Source organism: Astatotilapia calliptera, chromosome 14 (assembly GCF_900246225.1).
Source record: "Astatotilapia calliptera chromosome 14, fAstCal1.2, whole genome shotgun sequence".
Classification (NCBI taxonomy): Eukaryota; Metazoa; Chordata; class Actinopteri; order Cichliformes; family Cichlidae; genus Astatotilapia; species Astatotilapia calliptera.
Window position 1 is genome coordinate 20,701,005 of NC_039315.1, and position 22,017 is coordinate 20,723,021.

General features: G+C 38.9%; 2 protein-coding genes across 6 annotated transcripts; one reads left to right on the forward strand and one right to left on the reverse strand.

The window, feature by feature from the left end:
- The first annotated feature begins 4,975 nt into the window (after positions 1 to 4,975).
- yif1b (Yip1 interacting factor homolog B (S. cerevisiae)) lies at positions 4,976 to 9,786 on the forward strand. 4 transcript variants are annotated; one of them, XM_026193502.1, is made up of 8 exons: positions 4,976 to 5,219; positions 6,733 to 6,835; positions 7,073 to 7,202; positions 7,349 to 7,453; positions 7,644 to 7,780; positions 8,041 to 8,196; positions 8,292 to 8,385; positions 9,316 to 9,786. In XM_026193502.1, the coding sequence occupies exons 1-8, from the start codon at positions 5,174 to 5,176 to the stop codon at positions 9,469 to 9,471; spliced, it is 927 nt and encodes a 308-aa protein (XP_026049287.1). In that variant the 5' UTR covers positions 4,976 to 5,173; the 3' UTR covers positions 9,472 to 9,786. The 4 variants fall into 4 exon arrangements, with proteins under 4 accessions (XP_026049287.1, XP_026049288.1, XP_026049289.1 ...); XM_026193503.1 differs by having other exon boundaries at positions 4,976 to 5,210; XM_026193504.1 differs by having other exon boundaries at positions 4,976 to 5,195.
- Positions 9,787 to 12,900: 3,114 nt separating this feature from the next.
- Positions 12,901 to 21,753, reverse strand: LOC113036801 (probable E3 ubiquitin-protein ligase HERC6). Of its 2 annotated transcripts, none has more exons than XM_026193306.1 (23): positions 21,482 to 21,753; positions 20,621 to 20,771; positions 20,441 to 20,517; positions 19,765 to 19,992; positions 19,578 to 19,669; positions 19,372 to 19,499; positions 18,986 to 19,140; positions 18,806 to 18,861; positions 18,633 to 18,724; positions 18,446 to 18,505; positions 18,245 to 18,341; positions 17,977 to 18,157; positions 16,788 to 16,939; positions 16,441 to 16,560; positions 16,211 to 16,309; positions 15,931 to 16,101; positions 15,548 to 15,688; positions 15,199 to 15,365; positions 14,966 to 15,032; positions 14,815 to 14,885; positions 14,464 to 14,647; positions 13,971 to 14,073; positions 12,901 to 13,816 (listed from the first exon to the last, which is right to left on the reverse strand). In XM_026193306.1, the coding sequence occupies exons 1-23, from the start codon at positions 21,696 to 21,698 to the stop codon at positions 13,581 to 13,583; spliced, it is 3,045 nt and encodes a 1,014-aa protein (XP_026049091.1). In that variant the 5' UTR covers positions 21,699 to 21,753; the 3' UTR covers positions 12,901 to 13,580. The 2 variants fall into 2 exon arrangements, with proteins under 2 accessions (XP_026049091.1, XP_026049090.1); XM_026193305.1 differs by having other exon boundaries at positions 18,806 to 18,864.
- Between the last annotated feature and the right edge of the window lie 264 nt (positions 21,754 to 22,017).

Sequence of the window (22,017 nt, forward strand, 5' to 3'; positions counted from 1 at the left end):
AAACAAAAGTTTCCATTTCTGGTTTGTGTTTAGTATCTTTTGAAATGCAGCACACATTTAAATATGCATTTACATGTTTAGAAAGGTCCTAAAACAAAGTTTAAAATAGTCTGTTGGAGGATTTCCTCTTTATGTTTTATATTGATTTAGGTAGGGTAACAATATCTTAAAGATTAATTTACAGTTTTTTACAGACGCTAGGACACATTTCCCAATACTTAGGTCACTTTTGCAAAACACTTCACACAATCCTCCTAACTGACCGTCAGCTTGGCAAAGCAGTTCATTTCACATTCAAAATGCACTACAACTACCAAAACACTTTATTCAGGTCTCAAATAAACTCATTCTTCCAGAACACTAGCAAAGGTTGACAGCCGACAAACACACTTTGTCACCCACAAAACAATGACCTAAAAAACACTAACAACATGTAGCATTACACAGCGTTTTCTTGTGTGAAACAAGGACACATCTCTGTTTATAATTTCAATATATGTTACTGGAATGAATCAGACATCATGCAGAATTCGTTAATATTTGTTTATGTATTTTTATTTTTTTGCACTAAGTAATCCCAAAATACAAGAATTTGTATACACACCATCCACTGATACACATACAATAGTAATGCTAATCTACTCGGTCTCCTCCATTTGGCCATAGGTTGTCATCCACATCACATCTTATGTCATCTAGGGCAATACACCTAGGAAAGCATCTTCTGGCTGCCAGAATTGAAGGAGTTGGAAAATTGAAGGAGTAACACCTGTGTAGATGTTCATCCACAATGAGAATCAGCTGTGGCTGGTTAAACTGCATTTTTAGTTTAAAATATGTTTCAATAAAATATTGCTGTTGGATTTTGCTGTCTTTTCAAGTTTTGCATTGTGTTATTGTTTTGACCATAAGTTTAACAGTTTTGAAAACAGTATGTAAGCACATGCAAAGTGTCCTGTACGTACAAAGGTTTTTGGCAGTTGTTGTGTCTGAGTGAGAAGATAATTCATGAAATTTGAGAGATGTAGTCATTGAATGCATTTTGTGCCAAAACAATGATAACTGGTCCTCAGTTTAGCCCACATAGACTTCTGTTGTGCTCACTGTGTGAGGAGTTTTGCAAACGTGACCTAAGTATTGAGAAATGTGTCCTAGCGTCTGTAAAAAACTGTAAATCTATCATTAAAAATTTCTGAAAAACAAAATGCAATAACTTTCCTGTTATTCAGTTCTTATTTTCAAACACTAAGTACTGATGACCATCCAGAAACAGCTAATTGTTTCCTGCTTTATATACCCCATGATTATTTCAGCAATAATGTTTTCACATCCAAATGTACCAGAGTGCAACAACAATAATTACACTACCTGGGACTCTGTATGCCGTACAAAGAGATACTTTTTGATGATGATACAAATTGCCTCTAATGACTGTAGACCTCTATAGTACTTTGTGCCCTTTGCAGTGATTTTCAAATGCATGACAAAATAGTCCCTGCTCTAACCCGTGTGTGTGTGTGTGTGTGTGTGTGTGTGTGTGTGTGTGTGTGTGTGTCATAATTTAGCGTGAGAAAATTACTCCACATTTATGTGCCCTGCATGTCCATGTGTAGGCCGGGCTGTTTCAGAGCTTCGTTGTGCAGTACAGAGTTTGTCACGGTGCCTGAGGGCTGGTGACTCCAGCTGTCAGTGGAGAGAGTGAGACACAAAGTCAACTTAAACAAAATGTGTACGATTCGAGAGAGAGGAAGCAGATCCACAGATGGAATCAGTTCGCTGCCAAAATTAGTTTGTGTGCTCACATCATGTTTATCAGTTAAAACCCACAGGAAGAAATGTGGTTTTACTGGGTACATTTCTTTATCACACTTCCACGTCCAATCACTGTAAAACACAACTTTAACAAATACAATAAAAAAGACATCATAGCCACAATTTTTTTCACATATTGTTTTTTTTAATAAGGCTGTTGTGTGAATGGATGAATGAATGAATTAAAAGTGCTATATATATAATAAACACTGTGAAACCCCTAATATAGAGAGTAAGTTCTTTACATTTCTTTTAATCTTTTTAATACGTGCATAATCGTTTTTCATAGACTACACAAAATGAGGGAAATTAGCGCTTTAAGGGTGATGCATTAAATGTGCGTCACTTGATTTATTTATTTATTTATTTTCTTTGCCACTTGGGGGCAGTAGAGTCGCTGCACAGTCTCTGAATGGTGTGACCCCCGCATCTTTTGTTCACTGTCGTGTAAGCAGCCACGGAACGCATTCTGGGGGCTGGGTGTTGGCTGTTCTTGATTCCTGTAAAGGCCAAGCTATTTTATGTAAATCATCTCCAATGCTGTGTCTGGAAACTCCCCAAATGCTTTTAAACTAATCGTATTTATCTGAATAAAAGTGAATAAAAGACAGATTTTTCTTTTGTCGTCAAACATTCTGAAGAACACATTTGCTGAATGATGTATGTAACGTAAAAGAAAGCACTGATTAGTCCACGAAAAAGTATTATTCCAGTCAGACATAGCTGGGTGTTCTAGGAAAGGAAAAAAAGGAAAGTCATCTTTTGTGATAATGCATAGTGACATGTCCATCAAGTGTCGATCAAGCGAGAAGAGGTGTGTACAAAAACACCCATAAAATTACTGATACAGCTGATGAAATCTCATACGGTGTTGGGCAGATAGGATATTATGTACATATGAGAACAAGCTACACATACTAGAGCTAAAATATTTAGTAACAGGTCATAAAACCAAAACTAAAATCTGAAACTAGCTAAAATAAACTTGTTCACAGACTCAGGTTGCACAAATATTTCAGAAATCTGCGAAAAACAATCGCAAAACTTGAAAGTTATTGTGGTACTTATTAGTTATATAACAAATCCGAGCCATGCCGGAAAAGTCAAGCATATAGCTATATGTAGGCGTGTGTGTATGTGTACCATGTATACAGGGTGGGCCATTTATATGGATACACCGTAATAACATGGGAATGGTTGGTGATATTAAAGTCCTGTTTGCGGCATATTAGTATATGTGAGGGGGCAAACTCCTCAAGATGGGTGGTGACCATGGTGGCCATTTAGAAGTCGGCCAGCTTGGATACAACTTTTGTTTTTTCAATAAGAAGAGGGCCATGTGACACATCAAACTTATTGGTAATGTCACAAGAAAAACAATGGTGTGCTTGGTTTCAACTTAACTTCATGAGTTATTTATAAAGCCAGCAATAGTAACACGAAATTCACACTTTTATACATCTTGTTTGATTTTCTTGCTTAATATTTGGAAGTCAGTGGCACATCTCTGACTAGGCTCACAGCCCCAGATTCTCATTATTTTTAACCATCTAGTCTTCAGTCAAAACAACGAGTTACTAAATGGTGTGGATTTAAATGACTTCATGCATGCTTCTTCGCTTGCTTTCACTAACTCAGATGGTGTTGCAACTGTAGCAGTTTGTCTTGAAACAGCAACTTTTATATCAAAATTTCATGTTTATTCTCAAAATGATCAATAATATATATTTTTTTTTAATGTGGCCCTAATACTCTGTCACACTTTCCTGTCGTGCCACTCAAAAACAAGGCATTACGGATGATGGTTCATGGGCAGCCAAGCAGTCAAGTGTGATCACATTCCAAGTCTTGTCTATTTTACAGTAAGTCAGAACACAGAAAAGCAACAAAAAAAGTAAACGTTGGTTCAGAGTGTACTTGTGTGAATAATTGAGTAGAAAATGTTTTTTTAAGTACTAGTCCATTTTTAAAAAGTCACTTTAAGATACATTTAGTACAGTTTTAGAGTCTTATTAAATTCATTTCAGTCTCACTTTCACTTAAATACATATCATCACCTTTATCTCCAAGATCCCAACGTGGATAGGTATTTTTAGATCAGTGTGACCAATTACAACATGACAAATGACTGATTATAGTCAGATATGTGTCTAAGGTTTTCTACAGACAATTTTGATGTAAGCAGTAATTGCTACGGTAATGTACAGTAAGTTTTTCCAGTTCAATGAAGCTGACTGACAGTCTGATAAGCACTGTAATGTCCAGAGTCACAGAGTTTAAAAAAATCACTGATGTTTTGTTGTTGTTAGTTAATGGAGTGAACTTTAGTTGGTTTGCAAACTAGATGTGTGTAAATGTTCAGGCACCAAAATACACAAACATCTTGGTAACTCTGTAGCCTCCTGGTGCTTTCAGAGGAGAATCATACTGTTATTATATACCACTGTGAGTCTCTGCATTCTGTCTTTTCTATAGCAACATTACAGATGGGCAGTATGCAGGGAAGTTCAAACGGCTCAGAAGAGAGAGGTCATCACATTCACTACACATACTAAATTAATGAGCCAACTTATTAGCTTAATATAACTTCCAGCTCTGTCTATAAATGCCCCCATTGTCCAGTAACTGGTTATGTAATAGCCTAAGTGTTTAATCTAATTGCACGCCTTGAGGTAATTCCAGACAGGAAGAAATCTGAATGTGTCAGTTTTCATAACATTACTCCTACTGATATTATATTTTATGTCGTATCCTTATTATCCATACTAGATCATAAAACAATCATCAGTTACTATTAAAGATCAGCCCTGTTATATGAACCGAATTTTATCAACCCATAAAAATAACCATGAGGTGCGCGTGTAATAAGGGGTGTCTGTTTCTGTACAGATTACTAATACATTTCCATAGCTTACAGGACAGGAACATTGTGTATTTATTTTAGAAAACTACACAATAAAAATGTATAAAATAATTACTTCATAAGACTATGGTCAAAATAATTATCTGTTACTCACTGTTAAAACTGTTAAAATAAACATACTGGATAAATATGTGCTATTATGTGTAGAAGGTTATTAACACAGTCACAGTCGCCCATGATTAATGCAGCAAAGCAAAAACCAATAGAAACGTTATCGTGGGCATAGACGTGAAGAAACCTCGACACAGCAGACGGCGGTGTTCACCTCTCACGTCCGTTCATCGTTACATTTACAAGAGAAGAAGAAGAAGAGCGTATTCACTTCCGTGTAAAATTTCATGAATGACCACAGCTTCCCCAGTGTAGCTCGCTAACTAGTACCAACTTCGAGTAGTGTCGCTTGTTTGACAGCTGCCGCTACCGCCTGCTTGTTCTAAAATGGATTATACTGCAACTCAAAGTGGGTTCAGACAGCGTAAGTTACGTACGTAATTTTCTCATTAGCTCAGTTCATACGTTTGCCGGGTGCATGCACACATTTGATGCTGGCTACTGTTAGCTCGCTCTTATCAGCCGGTTGAGACTACCTGCTGACGTTAAACAGTTAAACGGTGAATTTAAGCTTAACTTTCAACTTTAATTAAAGAGCTTTAATTATATAATAGGCGCCGACAATATGTGTTGACACTGCTAACTAGCTAATTCGTCTCCCGTTGCACGGGCTGGGCTGGCTAACGGTCCCCTCTGATGACGTTACTTATTCGGAGTCTTTTTTTGCTCCCTCTATGCTGAGCTTTGTTTGTTTAGGAGCCAGAGCTTGCAGTAAACAGTGCTTATTTGAACTCTGATCAGTTTAATGATTAGTAATGAATGTACAGTGTTATTTTTGTGCTTTTAAAAAATGTGTCAAGCCACTGCAGAGGGGGCCCTCTTGAAGAAGCTTGCTTTCTTGCTTAAAGTAGAACAGTTTTGTAATATTTACATATTTATTTCACTTTTTTAGCTTCTTTATTTCATTCTTAAGACTTCTCTTTTCCGTGTGCTGCTCTTTACACGGGAGAGGAAAACAAGGTCTAAACAAGCAGTAGGCGCCTGAGGATGCAGTAATCAGGTCTTGTGATAAGTGTCTGATTATATGAATAATACTTCAGGGAAATGACTTAAAAGACTGTCTTCTGTACTGAGATTTCATACTATGAATTTATTTTGTGTAAATAGACGTGTACTTTCCTTAACAGTTCTCTTTATAGCTAATTCAGACCAGCATCTTCAACAGCACACTGTGGTCTAAAAACTTTGGGTGTTCTTAGTCAATTACTTGTTAACTTTTACACGATCCCAGTTGTTGCTATCATACATAATAATAATAATAATAATAATATACTTTACTGTTGTTATGCAGATGATACAAAGTTATACCTGTCTTTTTCCTCTGATCTAACACCTCTTCATAATTGCTGGATGTCTCGAAACTTTTAAGAACTGAACTGAAACGGGATGGAAATATTTGTTTGTGAGTCCAAAAACTTAGAGACAGATTTTTTTCTCATAATTAAAATTCCCTTCTGAGAACAGTTAAATAATTTTTCTACCACTTAACGAATAGTAAAAGTTAGAAAATCCAGATCTCAAACTGGCTCTGAGAAATTAGTCCATGCATCTGTAACGCTTTATTTACAAGATTATCCAAATCATCAGAAAGACGGATTCATTTTGGCCCAATTACAGCAACCAGTGTCTTTACACTAATATTGAAATTTGAGCATATTACCCCTGCACTGAAGTCACTTCACTGGCCCCAGTTAAATGCAGAATTTTCTTTAAAACCCCTTTTTTAGGGGCTCTCTTATCGATGTCTCTCCACTGCACCTGTATTCACCAAAACAGGTGAAATGGGTTCACAATAGTTCATGTTTTCTAACTGGACAGATTGATTACCCTTAAGGATATCCATCATGAGTGTTTTCTCCTTCTCCAAACTCTGTCTTTTTACACAGAGCCCAGTATGCGTCTAAGGAATAGTCCAGGGGACAGTCCAGATGGCAGTCAGCTGTTTGAGGATACGAGCAGAGCTGGGCCTGGACCACAGGCAGGATACAGGTGGGACTCCTGCCAATGAGGATGAAGCTGTTTTTTCCTTCTCAAGAAGAAGCCTTTGACTGTGTTTTTACAAATACACTCAGTGCCAGAAGGGGGCGACAACATTCCACACCTCATGTTTTACTTGATCGAGCTCATGTCTTTTGTCTTCTGCTTGCATGTGTTGTAAATATTGCTTTTGCTGATTAGATCATCATGTTCACCGAGCTGATCCCCTGTCTTGTGTCACATTGGCAGGAACCAGCAGGCCGGCCCTCAAACTGCAGGATTTCCTGGTCAGACCCTCCTGTCAGAGCCCATGTCCAATCTGGCCATGGCATATGGCAGCTCGCTGGCATCCCAGGGGAGAGAAATGGTTGACAAGAACGTAAGAGCAGCTCACCAATTTTTAACAGGAATGAGTCCAGTAAAATCCTGCTCATGTTTAATCTCATAATAATGGTAGAATAAATGCAGTGATTGCCCTTGTTAGTCAGAGCCTCGTATTCATGTCCGCATGCTTGCTTGTTTCAGCTGGATAGATTCATCCCAATTTCCAAGCTAAAGTACTACTTTGCTGTGGACACAGTGTACGTCGGGAAGAAGCTGGGCCTTCTAGTTTTCCCATATATGCACGAAGTGAGTCTCTTTACACCTGCTAAATGTCAATCATTCTGGTGGATATGTGTAGAGATTGCTTGTGGTTTTCCATAAATATTTAAGATAAAAGAAGAAACCTGCTATCTTCACATAGACCCAAATATTTAAAAACATGTTTATTTTGGGTCTTACATGTTTGAAAGTAAGTGTGTGATCATGTATGTTGCAGAACTGGGAGGTGAGCTACCAGCAGGACACTCCTGTGGCTCCGCGCTTTGATGTGAACGCTCCCGATCTTTATATTCCTACCATGGGCTTCATCACATACATCCTGGTGGCCGGACTGGCCCTCGGCACACAGAGCAGGTACATCTGCATCCATGTTTTTATCAGAGTGATGCACATTTGAGTATGACCCTAAGCTCCGGTTATGACCATCTTAAACACTTTTTGGAGACTTGTAGTTTTATGTGTTTCTGGTTTAAGCCATTTCATTTTCTTAAAGGCTGTCCTTTTCAAACCTTAAAGCCAAAAATGGAGAACATCACCACAGGTTCATAATAAAGGATTTAGAGTATTCTCTGTTATATTTCTATGGACTCTGTTATTTCTATGGACTTCCTCAGGTTTTCACCAGAGCTGCTGGGAGTTCAGGCAAGCTCAGCTTTGGTGTGGTTAATCATGGAAGTCCTGGTGGTCCTCCTGTCGCTCTACCTTGTCACTGTAAACACAGACCTCACCACTATAGACCTGCTGGCCTTTGCTGGCTATAAATATGTTGGGTATGTACCAATTGGTGTCATTGTTTGCCTTTTATTACTCTGAATCTGTCAGTGTCATGCCTTAAATGTGTATATCTCTCCTTTTGTTTCTGTAGGATGATTGTAGGCTTAGTGGCGGGCCTTTTGTTTGGGAAGCCGGCATATTATCTGTCTCTGCTGTGGTGCTGTGCTGCCATCTTTGTCTTCATGGTGAGTAAAATTATTTACTTACGTTTAGTAATTTTGTTTTAGTGTACAGATTTTAGGGTGGCACGGTGGTTAGCACTGTTGCTGCACAGCAAGAAGGTCCTGAGTTCAATTCCACCATCAGACCGGGGTCTTTCTGTGTGGAGTTTGTTGGCCCTGCGACAGACTGGCGACCTGTCCAGGGTGTACCCCGCCTCTCGCCCTATGACTGCTGGGATAGGCTCCAGCGCCCCCTGCGACCCTGAAAAGGATAAGCGGATGGATGGATGTACAGATTTTATTTTTGAAAAATTATTGAAGATGGTTATAGGCTTGAACACATGTCAGAAAGCCTTAAAGGTTCATAGATCTCACGTCAAACTGTGCAAATGCATCCTTCTGTATTTTTTAGTACATAATCGCAACAATAATAATAATAATAAATTCCTTGTGATTTTTTTTTTTATCATAACTTCCTGAAACTTGGGGTAGTCATATTTAAAGATAAAAAGTTAGACAGGTCAGGTAATTTGCAGACTTAAGTTTTTTCCACTTGGGGGTGCTGTTGTTAAACGTGGCCGAAGTTTCAGAGACTGCAATAATCCTTTTGAGTCAGACGTTTAGCCTTCAAGTTTTTTTGTATCATTTGTTTTTCCTGTACTCTTGTTCCACCCTGACTTCTGTTTAGCACAATGCGTGCTGTTTGCATTGGTGAGGCAAGGAGCAGCCAGTCAGAAGAAAAAGACAATTTAGGGAGATGAGTGTTAAAGAAAGAGGCGTTGAAAGAGTTTTTGTGTCCGACAGTTGAACTGAGGGGGTTGTATAACCCACCAGTTTAAGACAGTATAAGATAAATTTGTCTTTTTGCAAAGCTGCTTTGGTGGATGCTCAGGTTAAAAAATCTAGAGCTGCAAATAAAACGTTTTCAAATATCTTTTGCTTGTCTCTCCTCAGATACGCACTCTGCGTCTGAAGCTGTTGTCAGAAGCAGCAGCAGAAGGGAAGCTAGTGAGAGGAGCCAGAAACCAACTGAGGATGTACCTCACCATGGCTATAGCAGCAGCACAGCCCATTTTCATGTACTGGCTCACTTTCCACCTCGTCAGATAAAAACTCCAGCACTTGCACACAGAACTCGTCATCTCACCTGACTAAAATTTGAAAAAAGAAAATAAACACAACATACATATCAGAGAAGCTGGACTTGGATGAAACACACAGCGACATGAAGACTCCACGTACGTGTGGAGCTGAACAACACGCTACAAGACGACTTAGAGAAGATGCGAGGCGTTACCGCCGTTTCACAGCACAGCCATTTCATTAGCATTGCCTTTTTTAAGTCTTCGCAATTTTGTAGCAAGAGCAATTGGCTTTAAGTTTCTTTTTTTCTACTGTGTAATTACTGCTTAATTATGTTTTTTTTGTTTTGTTTTTTTTAGGAGTATTTATGTATGTATGTATGTTTGTGTACAGCAAGAGTATTATTGCAGATGTTTCATGAGCGATATCTCTGAGCCAAGAAAAAGCGGTAACCTCAGACAGACCGTCCACTTAATAAAAAGAACTCAAATCTGGGTTTGAAAATGATCAACTGGCTCTGCTTGAACGTTTGGACGATGAAAGCTTTTCCCCTTCTAATGTTTTTTTTTTTTTAATGGCTGTAATTGTCCAGCAACATGAGTAAAAACATCTATCTGGAAACCAGGGTTACCCAGCTCGTCTAGAAATGTCATATAATGCCTAACCCCCATTGTTCACACACTCTGTATTGATTCTGAAAATATATATATTGTATAATTCACCCTGCTCCCCCCCCCCCCCCCAAAAAGACACACTGCTATTGATAGCGGTCGTGAAACTCTTAACGAATGCCGAGTCGGTGACGTCTGCGCTGTTCCCTCCCTCTGCCCCCCTGCAGGACGTCTCTACAGGAGAAGAGTGAAAGATTGAACGTCAGAGGCAACAAATGTGGTTAAGTTTGAAGATTAGGGGTTGTTGTGTAGTGCATTCACCTAAAGTCCTTTTTATTTCAGTGTCTAACTTGACATCTATGCTGTTGCTAGCAGATTTCCATGGTTACCTGTAGTTTGCATGAAAGATGGTGACTTACCTGCGAACACTTGCCACCTACTAGTGGAGAGGCAATAAAACTTGAAAGTGTGCAACACAAACAAGCGGATAATGTTTGCTTTCAGAGTAAACCTAAGAAAGTGTTTCCGGTTTGCTTTCTACTTTTCACATTTTCGCTAATACTCCACAAGTACTTTGTTACTGTTTGCAGCCATTAGGTGTCATACAAACTGTGGGCAACAATGGCAATCTGCTTGGAGTCAAGCACCCAAAGGTTTTCGGTCTTTGCGATTAATTTCACCTTGAGAGTGCCACTAGCCTCCTGAAACCACTCACCAACCAGTCACTGAATGCACACTTTTCCCTAGCAAAACATGTATTACACTTCAGAATCGCATTCAAATGATAGCTGTCTGCATTTTTCAGAAATTAGATGTATTCAGCTTATTGAGAACACCTATGAATGTTAACCAGTTTGATTCTCATAACAAAAATAAATACTCTTCTCCCTAGCAAAAAACAAACAATAACACTGGAAAATATAATAAGTAATTTTATCGTATCAGATGAACTGCAAAAGAAATTTCCCTCGTACAGTCCCGGTACTGGTAATTTTTCTTATACAGAATGAGGCCTTATTTCTGTACCATTATTTAATAATTAAAATGTGATAACTGTGTGTGATGAAATGAAGAGTTGGCTGATATATTGCATATTCCTTTATTGGGTGAGAAAGTCATACCTACAGAATAGATATCAGAGCCTTAAACAGGCTGACTTCTGCTAAATGGGTCAAACTGGGCAGAAAGTATCCAAACACATAACATCCTTATAGAATATGATGTAACACTATAGATCAACTTACCTCAAAATATATAAAGCATATAAACAATTACAGCAATATGATGCAACAAACACAGCAGTGCTACTGATCCAAAATACTCCAAGCTTCATATAACTGAAAAAAAAAAAAAACATGGACATTTATTTTTAGCTCCATTCTGCTGCTGATACATACTTTAGGTTTCTGAACATTAAAGTCTGTCTATTCTCTCCATCTGTCAGCTGCTGCTGGCTCTTCCTCCTCCTCACACACTGCTGAGTTTGTCCTGGTGGATCATCAGGGGTGCAAAGCCTCACAGATGATGTGCAGCAGTGGGTCCCTCAGTCTGTCCTCACTCTGGACACTTGCAGTTGACATACATGGAAATCTGATTTGGTACCAAATCAGAGTAATCAAGTAAATCCAAAACTAGTCTAATGTTATTAGAAATATGCTTATTTCTCATAAAGCCTGACTGTGTCTCAAGAACTCTTTAAATTCTGTTAACAAGTACTAAAGCCATATAGTCATTATTGAGCAGACAGATGGGTCTCAATAAAAAGTGAGTCTTTTGGAATAAGTGTTATGAGACCTTGAGTAAGAGTAGGAGGGAGGGTGTTATTCTCTATACTTTCTTTGAAAACCTGTAGTAAGAACGGAGCCAGGAGATTAGAAAATGATTTGTAAAACTCTGCAGTTAAACCCTCTGTGCCGGGAGATTTATTGGCCTTAAGTGCAGAAATGGAATTAGAAACTTCCTCCACCATCAGAGGGCTGTCACAATGACTCCTATCGTCCACATCAATAGTTTTTAGGTTTTTAATATTATTGAGAAATAGTGTTGAAACGTCCTCATTATATTTTGAGTTGTACAGTTTAGCATAGAATTTGGCACAAAAATTTGCCTAGGAGACAATGCCATTAATATTTAGTTGATGAATAGAGTTTGTTTTTGATCTGTATTTTTCAAGCCTGAAAAAGGAAGCAGAATTTTGTTCTCCCTCCTCCAGCCACCTCTTCCTGGATCTTACAAAAGCACCCGCAGCCTTGCGTCGGTATAAACCGTCCAATCTATTTTGAAGGTCTAGTAAAATCTTCCTCCGAGGTTTGCTGATCACTTCTTCCTCAATTTAGTCATTTGACTCCCATATCTTCTCAAGAATCCTTTAGTAAGGAATTATTTAACTTCAAAGAGGAGAATTTGTAAGGTATATTATCCAGTGTAAGCATTTGGATGTTAATGTGAATTGCTCCTGCAACAGGATCCTGGATCCTGTTGCGCCAAGTAAAGAGTCTATCATCTGGAAATTTTTCTCTCCAAATATCCACAACATTACATTTTCCCATGAAATTTGTAAAGTTTGTACTGTATGAAGACTGCTGCCCTGGAGGCCATCTATCAACCATATTACCTAAAGCGATGTTAAAGTCTCCACCAATGAAGAGGATTGAGTTTGTGTATTTGGAGAGCCAGAAGATAATTCTTTCTTCTAAGGAGTCATTTTCAGTTTTATTATTGTAACCATATATATTGACTGTAATGAAGGTACTGTTATTGTGTCTCATTATTGAGCAGAGGTAGTGTCCTGAGTTGTGTCAGAGTGTAACTCATCTCCAGAGAAGTGGTAATAATACAAAAATAATAAAATACTAGGCAGCATAGCAGAGAATTTATTAAGATGATTTACTAGGTACAAATGCAAGAAAAGGTGATTTCCTAATCTAAGTATGTTCTAAGTAGGTATGACATGAAGTGTTTAACAAATTTCTTACACAAATATTATAGAAATCTGTCAAAAACTTGTTTACAACTAAACGTTATACTGTTATTTCTTAGGCAGACAACAAAGTGGGTTCATGTTTTTTACCCACATTTGAGCGGGCACACAGGACTTCTCTGAGGATACAATTCAACCCCTGAAACTAAATAAAATAAATAAAATAACAAATCTGACACGCTTATTTGCAAAACTGAATCTGAAAATTCACAGATAACAATGGTTATTTTGTAGCATTACAAATCAGAATTTTGAGAGCTTGTGCACAGTGGTGGATTAACCACTACAGAACCATTAAAAGGTTATTTTATTAATTACCAATACTGTGGTTTAATCTATAAACTGGGCGGTGTAAGAAATTTGCTAAGCACTGTATTTATTGAAGATTTAAGCTTGTGTTCATTTTAAAAGCACAAAAAAAAAAAAAAAAATTGTAATAACAATAAAAAATATCACTCAAAATTAATAGCACAGATTGTAAAGCAAGAAGAGCCGAAAAATAACCGATGCTAAGATGGGCTCTTTACAACGAAACCCCTGCTGCTTCACTCTGTGGTGCGTTGCTTCTTCCGGAAGCCTCTGTTGTGATTGATAGCCTGGAGAAGCCTTGTGCGCATCTTCCTCTCGACTGGGTATCTCCTGTAGATGGGCAGTAACAACAGGAAATGGCAGGTAAGCGATTCAGGCAAATGGCGTTCAGAAGCATCGGGCAGCACAGCCACTCTCATCTTGATGCTCTCCATTCCCAGGAAGGGTACGCGATCACTGCCTGTGAGAAACACTGAGGATGAAAGAAAATAACAGAGGATAAGTGAAAAATGGAATCTGAAATGTTACACAAATTTTTGGCAGGACATCAAGAAACACATGTCAAGTAAGCTAAAACTGATAGACGTAAATGGAAATGACAGCAAGCCTAATGATGAAATACTTACAAAGGAACTTTTTCTTTTCCTCTGCTGTCAGGCTCTCAAACACCTCCCAGAACACCACTATATTTGGATGCTCATCATGGTATTCGCCTTCATAAAATGTGTTCTGTTTGGGAACATAAAAATAAGGACATATATGAAATATGTGTATCATTTACATTTTTTTAATCCCACTGGCACCAGACTAGGTGTCAGTGGTGTCACTCTGCTAATTTCATAAGCAGAGTGCAAGCTTTAAATTTAATTCCTGATTTATGTTACGTTGCAAGTGTGCACACAGTCAGCTATTCTTTTTGTATTCTTTTGGTCAAACTGAACTATGGTGACACATATGGTTCAGGTGTTTTAGGGAATTCATAGCATAGCGTGCTAAACTATCCTGCATTGGCAAGGAAAATTACTCATTCAGAATATGGTGAATTAAAAAAAACAAATCAGATTATGAATAAAAATCTTAGCATCAATATTGGCTCTCTTCAAGTTTATATCTCTTTACCTTCTTGAACACCTCCCAGTCGTAGTTTTCTTGGCCCACCATCACTGCTTGCAGCTCCTCTGGCTGGAAGAAGTCCACCACGTCCATGTTGCACACTTTGAAAAACCCTCTCTTGAACTCGTCAAACAATCTCTCCACTGATTTGTTGAAGACGTAGTTCACAAAGGCAGCTACGTATTCTTTCCTATTGATGAAAAAAAAAACATTTAAAAGTATACAAGTACTGATTTATAGTGTTGGCAACATCCCAGCCAGTGTAATGGCATGTTGCAACTATAAAGAAGGGAGCACAGCGTGGATGTAGCTGTTAGATGGCAGAGAAGGAGTGCTGTGTAGACTGTTTATACACACCTGTTTGACCCGGTGACAAGTTTTCCTGGTTCATTTGGATCAAGCTCAACTGTCTCACCAGCCCAGGACACCTACCACAGATAATCACTCTGTCAGGTGAAGAAAGTGTGAAAGAAAAACAGACACGAAACACATGATTTAGTAAACTTACAGTGAAAGTAGTGTCCAGCGTTTGAACAACATCAGGGGTGTAGTCCTCTAAGATGATCCTCCAAGACCTAAAGGCACAAAAGCACTGATGAATGTTTTGATACTGTTGTTAGCACTATTTTCAGTGTATTTGAGGTTAAACGCACGGGAAATATCTATGTATCAATAAACTTCTTTTGTCATGTCATGTGAGAAAGAACGCGTTTCACTTGTGTGTTTTTAAGTCTGTCTTACTCTGCCAGCACAGGGTCAAACTCCTTCATGTCGTCCAGCGTAGGTTTGACCCTGAGCAGCTTCTTGAACAGAGCTTGTGGGAAGCACAGGTGGATAATGTTGTGGTTGTAGAGAGCCAGGCCACACAGAACGCCAAACAGGAAGTAAGTCTTCTCCTCTACTTTTGGCTGTTTGGTCGGTGAATAAAAAAAAAAATTGTGATACAGAAAAATCCATTTTAAATCTGAAATTGATCATATATCTATATCTCTCTATATTTATTTTTTTATTTATTTTTTTAATCTGCTGCTTTATTTTTTTAAGCAGCACATAGATTATTAATGTAGGTTTTTTCCATAATTGGTCTTACCTTGGGAGGGAACCAGGCCACAGTCTGGCTCTCATTATATATGAACCTTTTAGATTCTGGAGCCATCAGCTCATCAAACACATGCAGGAAAAAGTCCCTTTTGTTGACATTTGTTGTCTTCCTGTCCTCCACAAACAGCACCTAGGACAGAAAAAAAAAAAAAAATCATGTTTCTGTTAGTTTCTGCAACTCGTGATTTTATAGAGCAGTTTATTTAATCCCATGTCCATTCTCTTCTGCTTATCGATATCGAATTACTAAAGTAATTTTATGGGCATTCATCTAAACACTTGGGTCCTCTTTTACACTTTAACGAAACACTGCTGGCCAACAGTGCTAACCCTAGCTCTAGCAATCTAGTAAAAGTAAAGTTTCATATTTACTAAAAGCTCCCTTTGGAATGCACAGTGGTCGGCTGCACTGAGCTGTCTGAAGGTGTCCTCGACCAGGTGAGATCGCCTCAGGGTTAGCTGGAAGACTGGGGCAGGTGGAGAGTCTGGGGCATGCGGTTGATGGGGCACCAAAGCTGCTTGATGAGCGAGTTGATGCACATTCTGTAAGTGCAAAAAAACCCAATTAGAAGGAAATCTGCTAAAAGATAGAAATCAGTTCCTGTGTAATTGCAGATGGTTAAAAAGGGTGAAATCTGAATCCACGTTCTACCTTCACTGTGGCTGCACAGAAGTTAAATACGGCCACTTTGTGAAGCAGGGTCAAAAGGAATGGGTAGCGACAGAAGATGGCAGGTGTGTTCACGTCATCCTTTAAGACAATCGGTCATTTAATAATGAATATCAGTAAAAAGCAGTCTGACAGAAAGTGAAATCCATACTGGACAAATGGACACATTGTTTATTTGAAGCACTTGAGTTTACTGTACTGTTTGTTTTTACCTCCTCTTTGGAGAATTGCCACCAAAGCATGATGTCAGTGTGAAGCTGCACAGCATTTGTGATTTCTTCTACATAAAAGGTGCTCAGTGGGACTTTGTAGGACTTTCCAGCTTTGTTTGCCTGGAAAAAAATATATTTTTTAATCAAGAAAACAGAAACAATATTGTCATTTGTTAACTTTTTTTTTTTTTTAAACAGTTTTTCTATCTCAAGACTTTCAATTATTAGAACTGATCATATTTTACTAACAAGAGATTCCAGTTGATCTGTTAATTGAAACCAATATTTCATACCCAAAATCTAACGGTCATTAAAAAAAAAACAGAAGTAAAGCACACAGCACTGACTTTGTATAGCAGCTTGAGGGCTTCCAGGATAAATTTGACTCCTGGGTTGTGTGTTTGTAAGAGGCCATTCTTTAGCATGAAGGCGAGAGCCTTTTTGAAGACCATGATGTGCTTCATCAGTATCGAGGGGGACAGTGAACTCCACCACTTTTCTGCAGAACACACAAAAAACATACAAAGAAATATTAAGTTTACACTGCATAAATTGGATTTCTAACATCTCCAAAACTATTATTTAGCAATAAAAAATAACTTATTATACAAACTGAAGAGATTTTAAAACAAAACAGTGTCTTACATTGAATAAATACTTTTAAAGTTATCACAGCAAACTCGATCATTATACTGGGCTAAACCAATTTATTAGACCGCCTGTCATATGTTGTTACTTTTTATGCATATAAACCGAATTTAACATTCAACTACTAAAACATTTTTTCTGTCTAGGAATGAAAGTAAATAACTATATTTGGCATCTCATTTAAAAAAAAAAAAAAACTACAACTAATGCTGTTTCATTAAATGCTAAATTTGAAAATTCATGGATAACAACAGTACTTACATTTTAACATTAAAAAAAATTGTTTTAATTAAAGAGTTTAAAGAGTAAATATCAATAGTGTTAATTAGTGTTAATTTAAAGCGGCGGTCCCCAACCCCTGGGCCATGGACCGTTAACAGCCCGTGAGTCGTTTGGTACCCGGCCGCGAGAGTTGAGGCTCGGGTGTGAAATTTATGGTTTTCATCATTAACTGTGTTTCCCTGGGTCTTTTCCCCATGTGTTATGAATAAATTTTATTTTTTGGGGTAGCAGGCCACACAGAAAAAAAATTAATAACTTACATTTAGTTTTTTTCTAATCTGACTGAACAGTGTGAAGCAGGGTTTTCTGCAGTTACAGCTACCAAAACAAAATTGCGGAGCAGACTGAGCATAAGCGACACACTTCGGGTGTCATTACCCCCCATTACTCCCAGGTGGGACCATCTCGTATCAGCCGTATCATTTTATTTTGTATTTATCCGCAACACCTTAAAGGCCAGTCCATGAAAATATTGTCTGACATTAAACTGGTCCGTGGCACAAAAAAGGTTGGGGACCACTGATTTAAAGCATTTACAGCATAAACCTGACAACGAGTGGTTGACTAACAAGCTTGTTCTCCAATCTTGTGACAAAAGTCATTTACTTAATGTTTCCAGAGTCTTGTCCGACATCTCTGCTATAGTGATGGCCACAGATAGAACTGTATTCATGACATTAGAGTCCTCTTGAAGAAGCGGGCAGGTCAGAAGAATCAGGATGATCTCTGGAGATTTTAATGCAGTTCTTGACAGGTAAAGCAAGTCGCACAGAGGGACCAAGTTTACCTGCATGGAAAGGAGACCTACTGTATGAGATCACAAGTTTAAAAAAAAAGTCGTCATATCTCAAATTGTTTAAAGAATGTTCTTAACTGATTGTTTGATCCACTGTCTTGTGAACAGCTGGTCGAAAGCTCGGCTAGCGGCCTCCAGGTCCACGGTTAAGTCGCCTGCTTCCAGTGGAAACCCACTGATATCAAACAGAGGTGAGCGGCAGCACCAACCAGTCAACCCTTAAATCTTACATTTCTAGATTAACCCCGACCCAGGCAAAACCATCAGTGAAGGACTTACTTGGCTTTTGTGAAACTTGCAACAAGACTTGAACTTGTCAGGAACATCGATCCTATTTCTCTGTCGCAAAGAGAAAGAAACATCAGCAGAGACTGAGACAGTGAAGATCTTGAACATATATTTAATATAACTAATATTAAAACTGCAGTCACATAAATCTAAAAATCCCAGAATGATGATGAATTACCTTTTTGCCTCCACATTACTATGCTCCATCATCAGCCATTCTTGGAGTTTTGTCTCATCAAGACGTCCGGTTATCTGTTTGTGAACAGAGTTCTTAAAATAAAAGAGAGAAGAAGTGAGCAGGCAGAGTGATCTGTTTTCTGTGAGCAGTTAAAGCTGTAGGTGTTTGATTACCTCTGCAGGTGAAGAGTAAGCAAAGTTTGTGTTCCACCCAGCAGCTATTTTCAAGTCTGCTTAAACAAAAATCAAACAATTTCATCTAAACATTCAAAATTTATAAAGCACATAAACTTAATTTACATTCGAGATTCTGAACTATTAATCCTACTAGCAACATCTAACACGCATACATACCACTGGGCATGGCTGCTGCATCGTCAGTGGTCCATGGAAACTGAACCAGAGTGGGAGTCAGACTGCCACCATTGTGCCCATTTCCAGTTTGACCTTTAGCTCCACTGCCAAAAGCCCAGAGCTGACCAGAAGAGCCCAAAACCAGAGTGTGATGCCTGGCAGACCAAAAACAGTCCATGGAGTGGGTATTAAATAGCACTCAAACTGCTTCATCAAACACACCTCATCCACCCAGGCACTTTTCTCTATGCTTAAGTGCGTTCTAGCTAACATTGACAATACAACACAACGGGGATCTTTAGCACACAGACTGTGAAACGCTATAAATGATCATGATGGTAGCCATGGTGGTGCTTATATTAAAAACAAAACATCCCGGTTTTTACCTGCCACATGCAATCTGGGAAGCAGGACCATCCACACCTGCAACCAGTTTGGGCTTCACTTCATTAGCAGAGGTGCTGTGACCGAGCTGACCTTGGCTTCCGTCTCCAAAAGTGTAAACTTTACCGTCCTGCAAAGCAAAACAACCGTAGCTTTTACTTTGTTAATCAATGGTTGGAGTCACCTGGATGAACCAGTGAAGTCAAACCTTTGTCAGCACAGCAGAGTGCGACTCTCCACAGCTTATGAAGGAGACACTTAGAGGTCTGAGCGCAGGCACCATACAGATGTTGAACCTGCCTGTTAAAGCAGAAACAGATAAAAAGTAGTGTGTTTTATTTCAAATCATGCCACACACATATACACTAAGTTTATGAGTCACTAACTTGCTCTACCTTTCTCATCCACCCTGTTAACCCCGAGCTGACCACATTTATTGGCCCCACAGCAGTACACCAGGTCTGCGAGGGTAAGGAACAGACTGTGGGTCCCTCCTGCTGCAATCTGGGTTACCGCTACTCCAGCCAAAGCACAAATTATGACGGGTGTATCCTGCACCGGCACCTCCTTCCCCAGGCCCAGCTGACCATGACTGTTTAAACCCCACGAGAAGACATCGCCTCCTGGAGAGAGGTGAAAAGTGTTTTTAAAATGTTCAATTAACAAACAAATCATTAATTTAGTTTATCACATTATTATTCCTCAACCACCACAGAATATTTTACTTAGAAGTAGAATAAATAGGATGCATGGATACGTTATATAAGTGAGAATTATGTAAATCAAATTAGAAATTCAGGCGCAGTTATGGCCTTTTAATTGATATACTGCTGGATAAAGTGCTGGAGTTTAAATGGACTGACTCTCTTTGCCAAATGAGCCTCTGGACAATGAAATATCTTCAAATACTGTCAGCTACGTGAAAGAATATACGTCACACTTTTAGGGCAAGCTGGGTTTACAATACGGATAAAGACACTTTAAAAAAGGAAAAATTCATCATCAGTCATCATGTGTGGGGAAAACTGTTATCGCCCTTGTTCCATATGAACACACAAAGTTGTGTCTTACCTTTAGTCAGGGCCAGGGAATGGGAGTTTCCACAAGCAACTTGAATTATCGGTATGGGCAGTGGGATAGGCACCTTGCTGCATGATGATGGACAACAATTCGTAAAAATGTGGCAAAAAGCTTTGAACAATTGAGTGATAATTGTGCATATTATTCATGTGTCACTGAATGAGTGATTACCTTGGTCTGTGACTGTTGGGAGGTGTTGGTAACCCTAGCTGTCCATCCTCTCCTGCCCCCCAGGAGAAAACGTGTCCAGATGCACTCACAGCCAGAGAGTGGTCCTGACCGCAAGCCATCGCCACCACACGGCCCAGCCCCTCCACTTGAGCTTAGAAAGAACGACAGAAATTGCACACAAACGTGTCAGCTGGATCACATTACATGTCTGACTACAGTAGCCTCAGCCTAATGAGAACTTAATCATAAACAAAGACAAACAGGGAAGTTTGGGACATCCGCTAAAACCTGTGCAAAGCTTCTCATCTATAGTGTTGCAAAGCAGTAAACAGCTTACCTTACTTACCTGCGCTTTCTCTGGGTTAAAGCCAGTTATAGCTTCTAGGTTTCACAGTACATACATACATGCATACAATATGCATGCTAATGTATCAAAAATATATAATAATATGAGACAATAATATAAACCTGTTATTTATTTCTTACATTTTGCACGTGATTTATATGACTGTCCGTGTTCGCGCTTCCGTCATATTTCATATTTCTTGCTACATCTAGCAACTCTGAAGTTTCTTAGGTTTTAACTTTCGTTGTCTGCACCGACAGCACTGAAACGAAACTGAAACTTGACGCATTAAGTTTTATTTACGCAGTAAGTGTTCCGGAGATGATTTATCGCTTCTTAAGGACGCAGTATCTGATTAAAAGCCTGCGCCACACGGTCAAATCACACCTTAAATAAATATGTCCAAATACCCGTGAAAAGAAACTAAGAAAGCAATTAATCAAATAATAAAATTATAATATTTTGTTTTATTATTTTGTTTCCTTTAAATGAAAACAGCTAAACAGCCTACTCACCTATGATCTTTCCATTTTTTTTCTTCTGTCGTCCAAGTTGTCCCTGAGAGTTGTGCCCACATGACAGCATGTCCCCGTCTGCATTAAGAAATAAAGTGTGCCGATCCCCACAGCAGATCTTAGTTACAACCCCGGGGACGGTCCAGGACACGGGGCTGGGGTCCCCCTGTGACCCGAACTGTCCGCTGGAGCTGTCTCCCCAACAGAACAGCTGCATGTCTTCACCTGGACTCAAATGAGGACCTTGAGGGCTCTGTGATGGCAATTTAGCTCAGCTGATGCTGCCTTCGAGGGTTGTCGGAGATATTAGAGTCACCTCGTAAAGAAATCGACCATTCAGTCGCATATTGTATGTTTTTTTTCATAAGGGCTACCGTGTCTAAAACTGTCATTAATGCAATTATTTAATTAATTAACTAATATAATAGAGATTTCTAGGCTACAGGGTGCACAATTTGTTCTTTCCAAAAGCAGCTAATGCAAAACCAAAAAGTGCTCCACTTTACGAGGTTGAACTTGAAGGCATCACGAATAAA

Coding starts and splice junctions, on each gene's coding strand:
- LOC113036801 (XM_026193305.1), bottom strand. CDS start 21,698: ATGCAGCTGTTCTGTTGGGGAGACAGCTCCAGCGGACAGTTCGGGTCA. Junction 18,342..18,445: donor GCAAGTTTCACAAAAGCCAA/GTAAGTCCTTCA, acceptor GTTTGATATCAG/TGGGTTTCCACTGGAAGCAG. Junction 18,158..18,244: donor GACAGTGGATCAAACAATCA/GTTAAGAACATT, acceptor CTTTCCATGCAG/GTAAACTTGGTCCCTCTGTG.
- yif1b (XM_026193502.1), top strand. CDS start 5,174: ATGGATTATACTGCAACTCAAAGTGGGTTCAGACAGCGTAAGTTAC. Junction 7,203..7,348: donor GAGAAATGGTTGACAAGAAC/GTAAGAGCAGCT, acceptor TGCTTGTTTCAG/CTGGATAGATTCATCCCAAT. Junction 8,386..9,315: donor CTGCCATCTTTGTCTTCATG/GTGAGTAAAATT, acceptor GTCTCTCCTCAG/ATACGCACTCTGCGTCTGAA.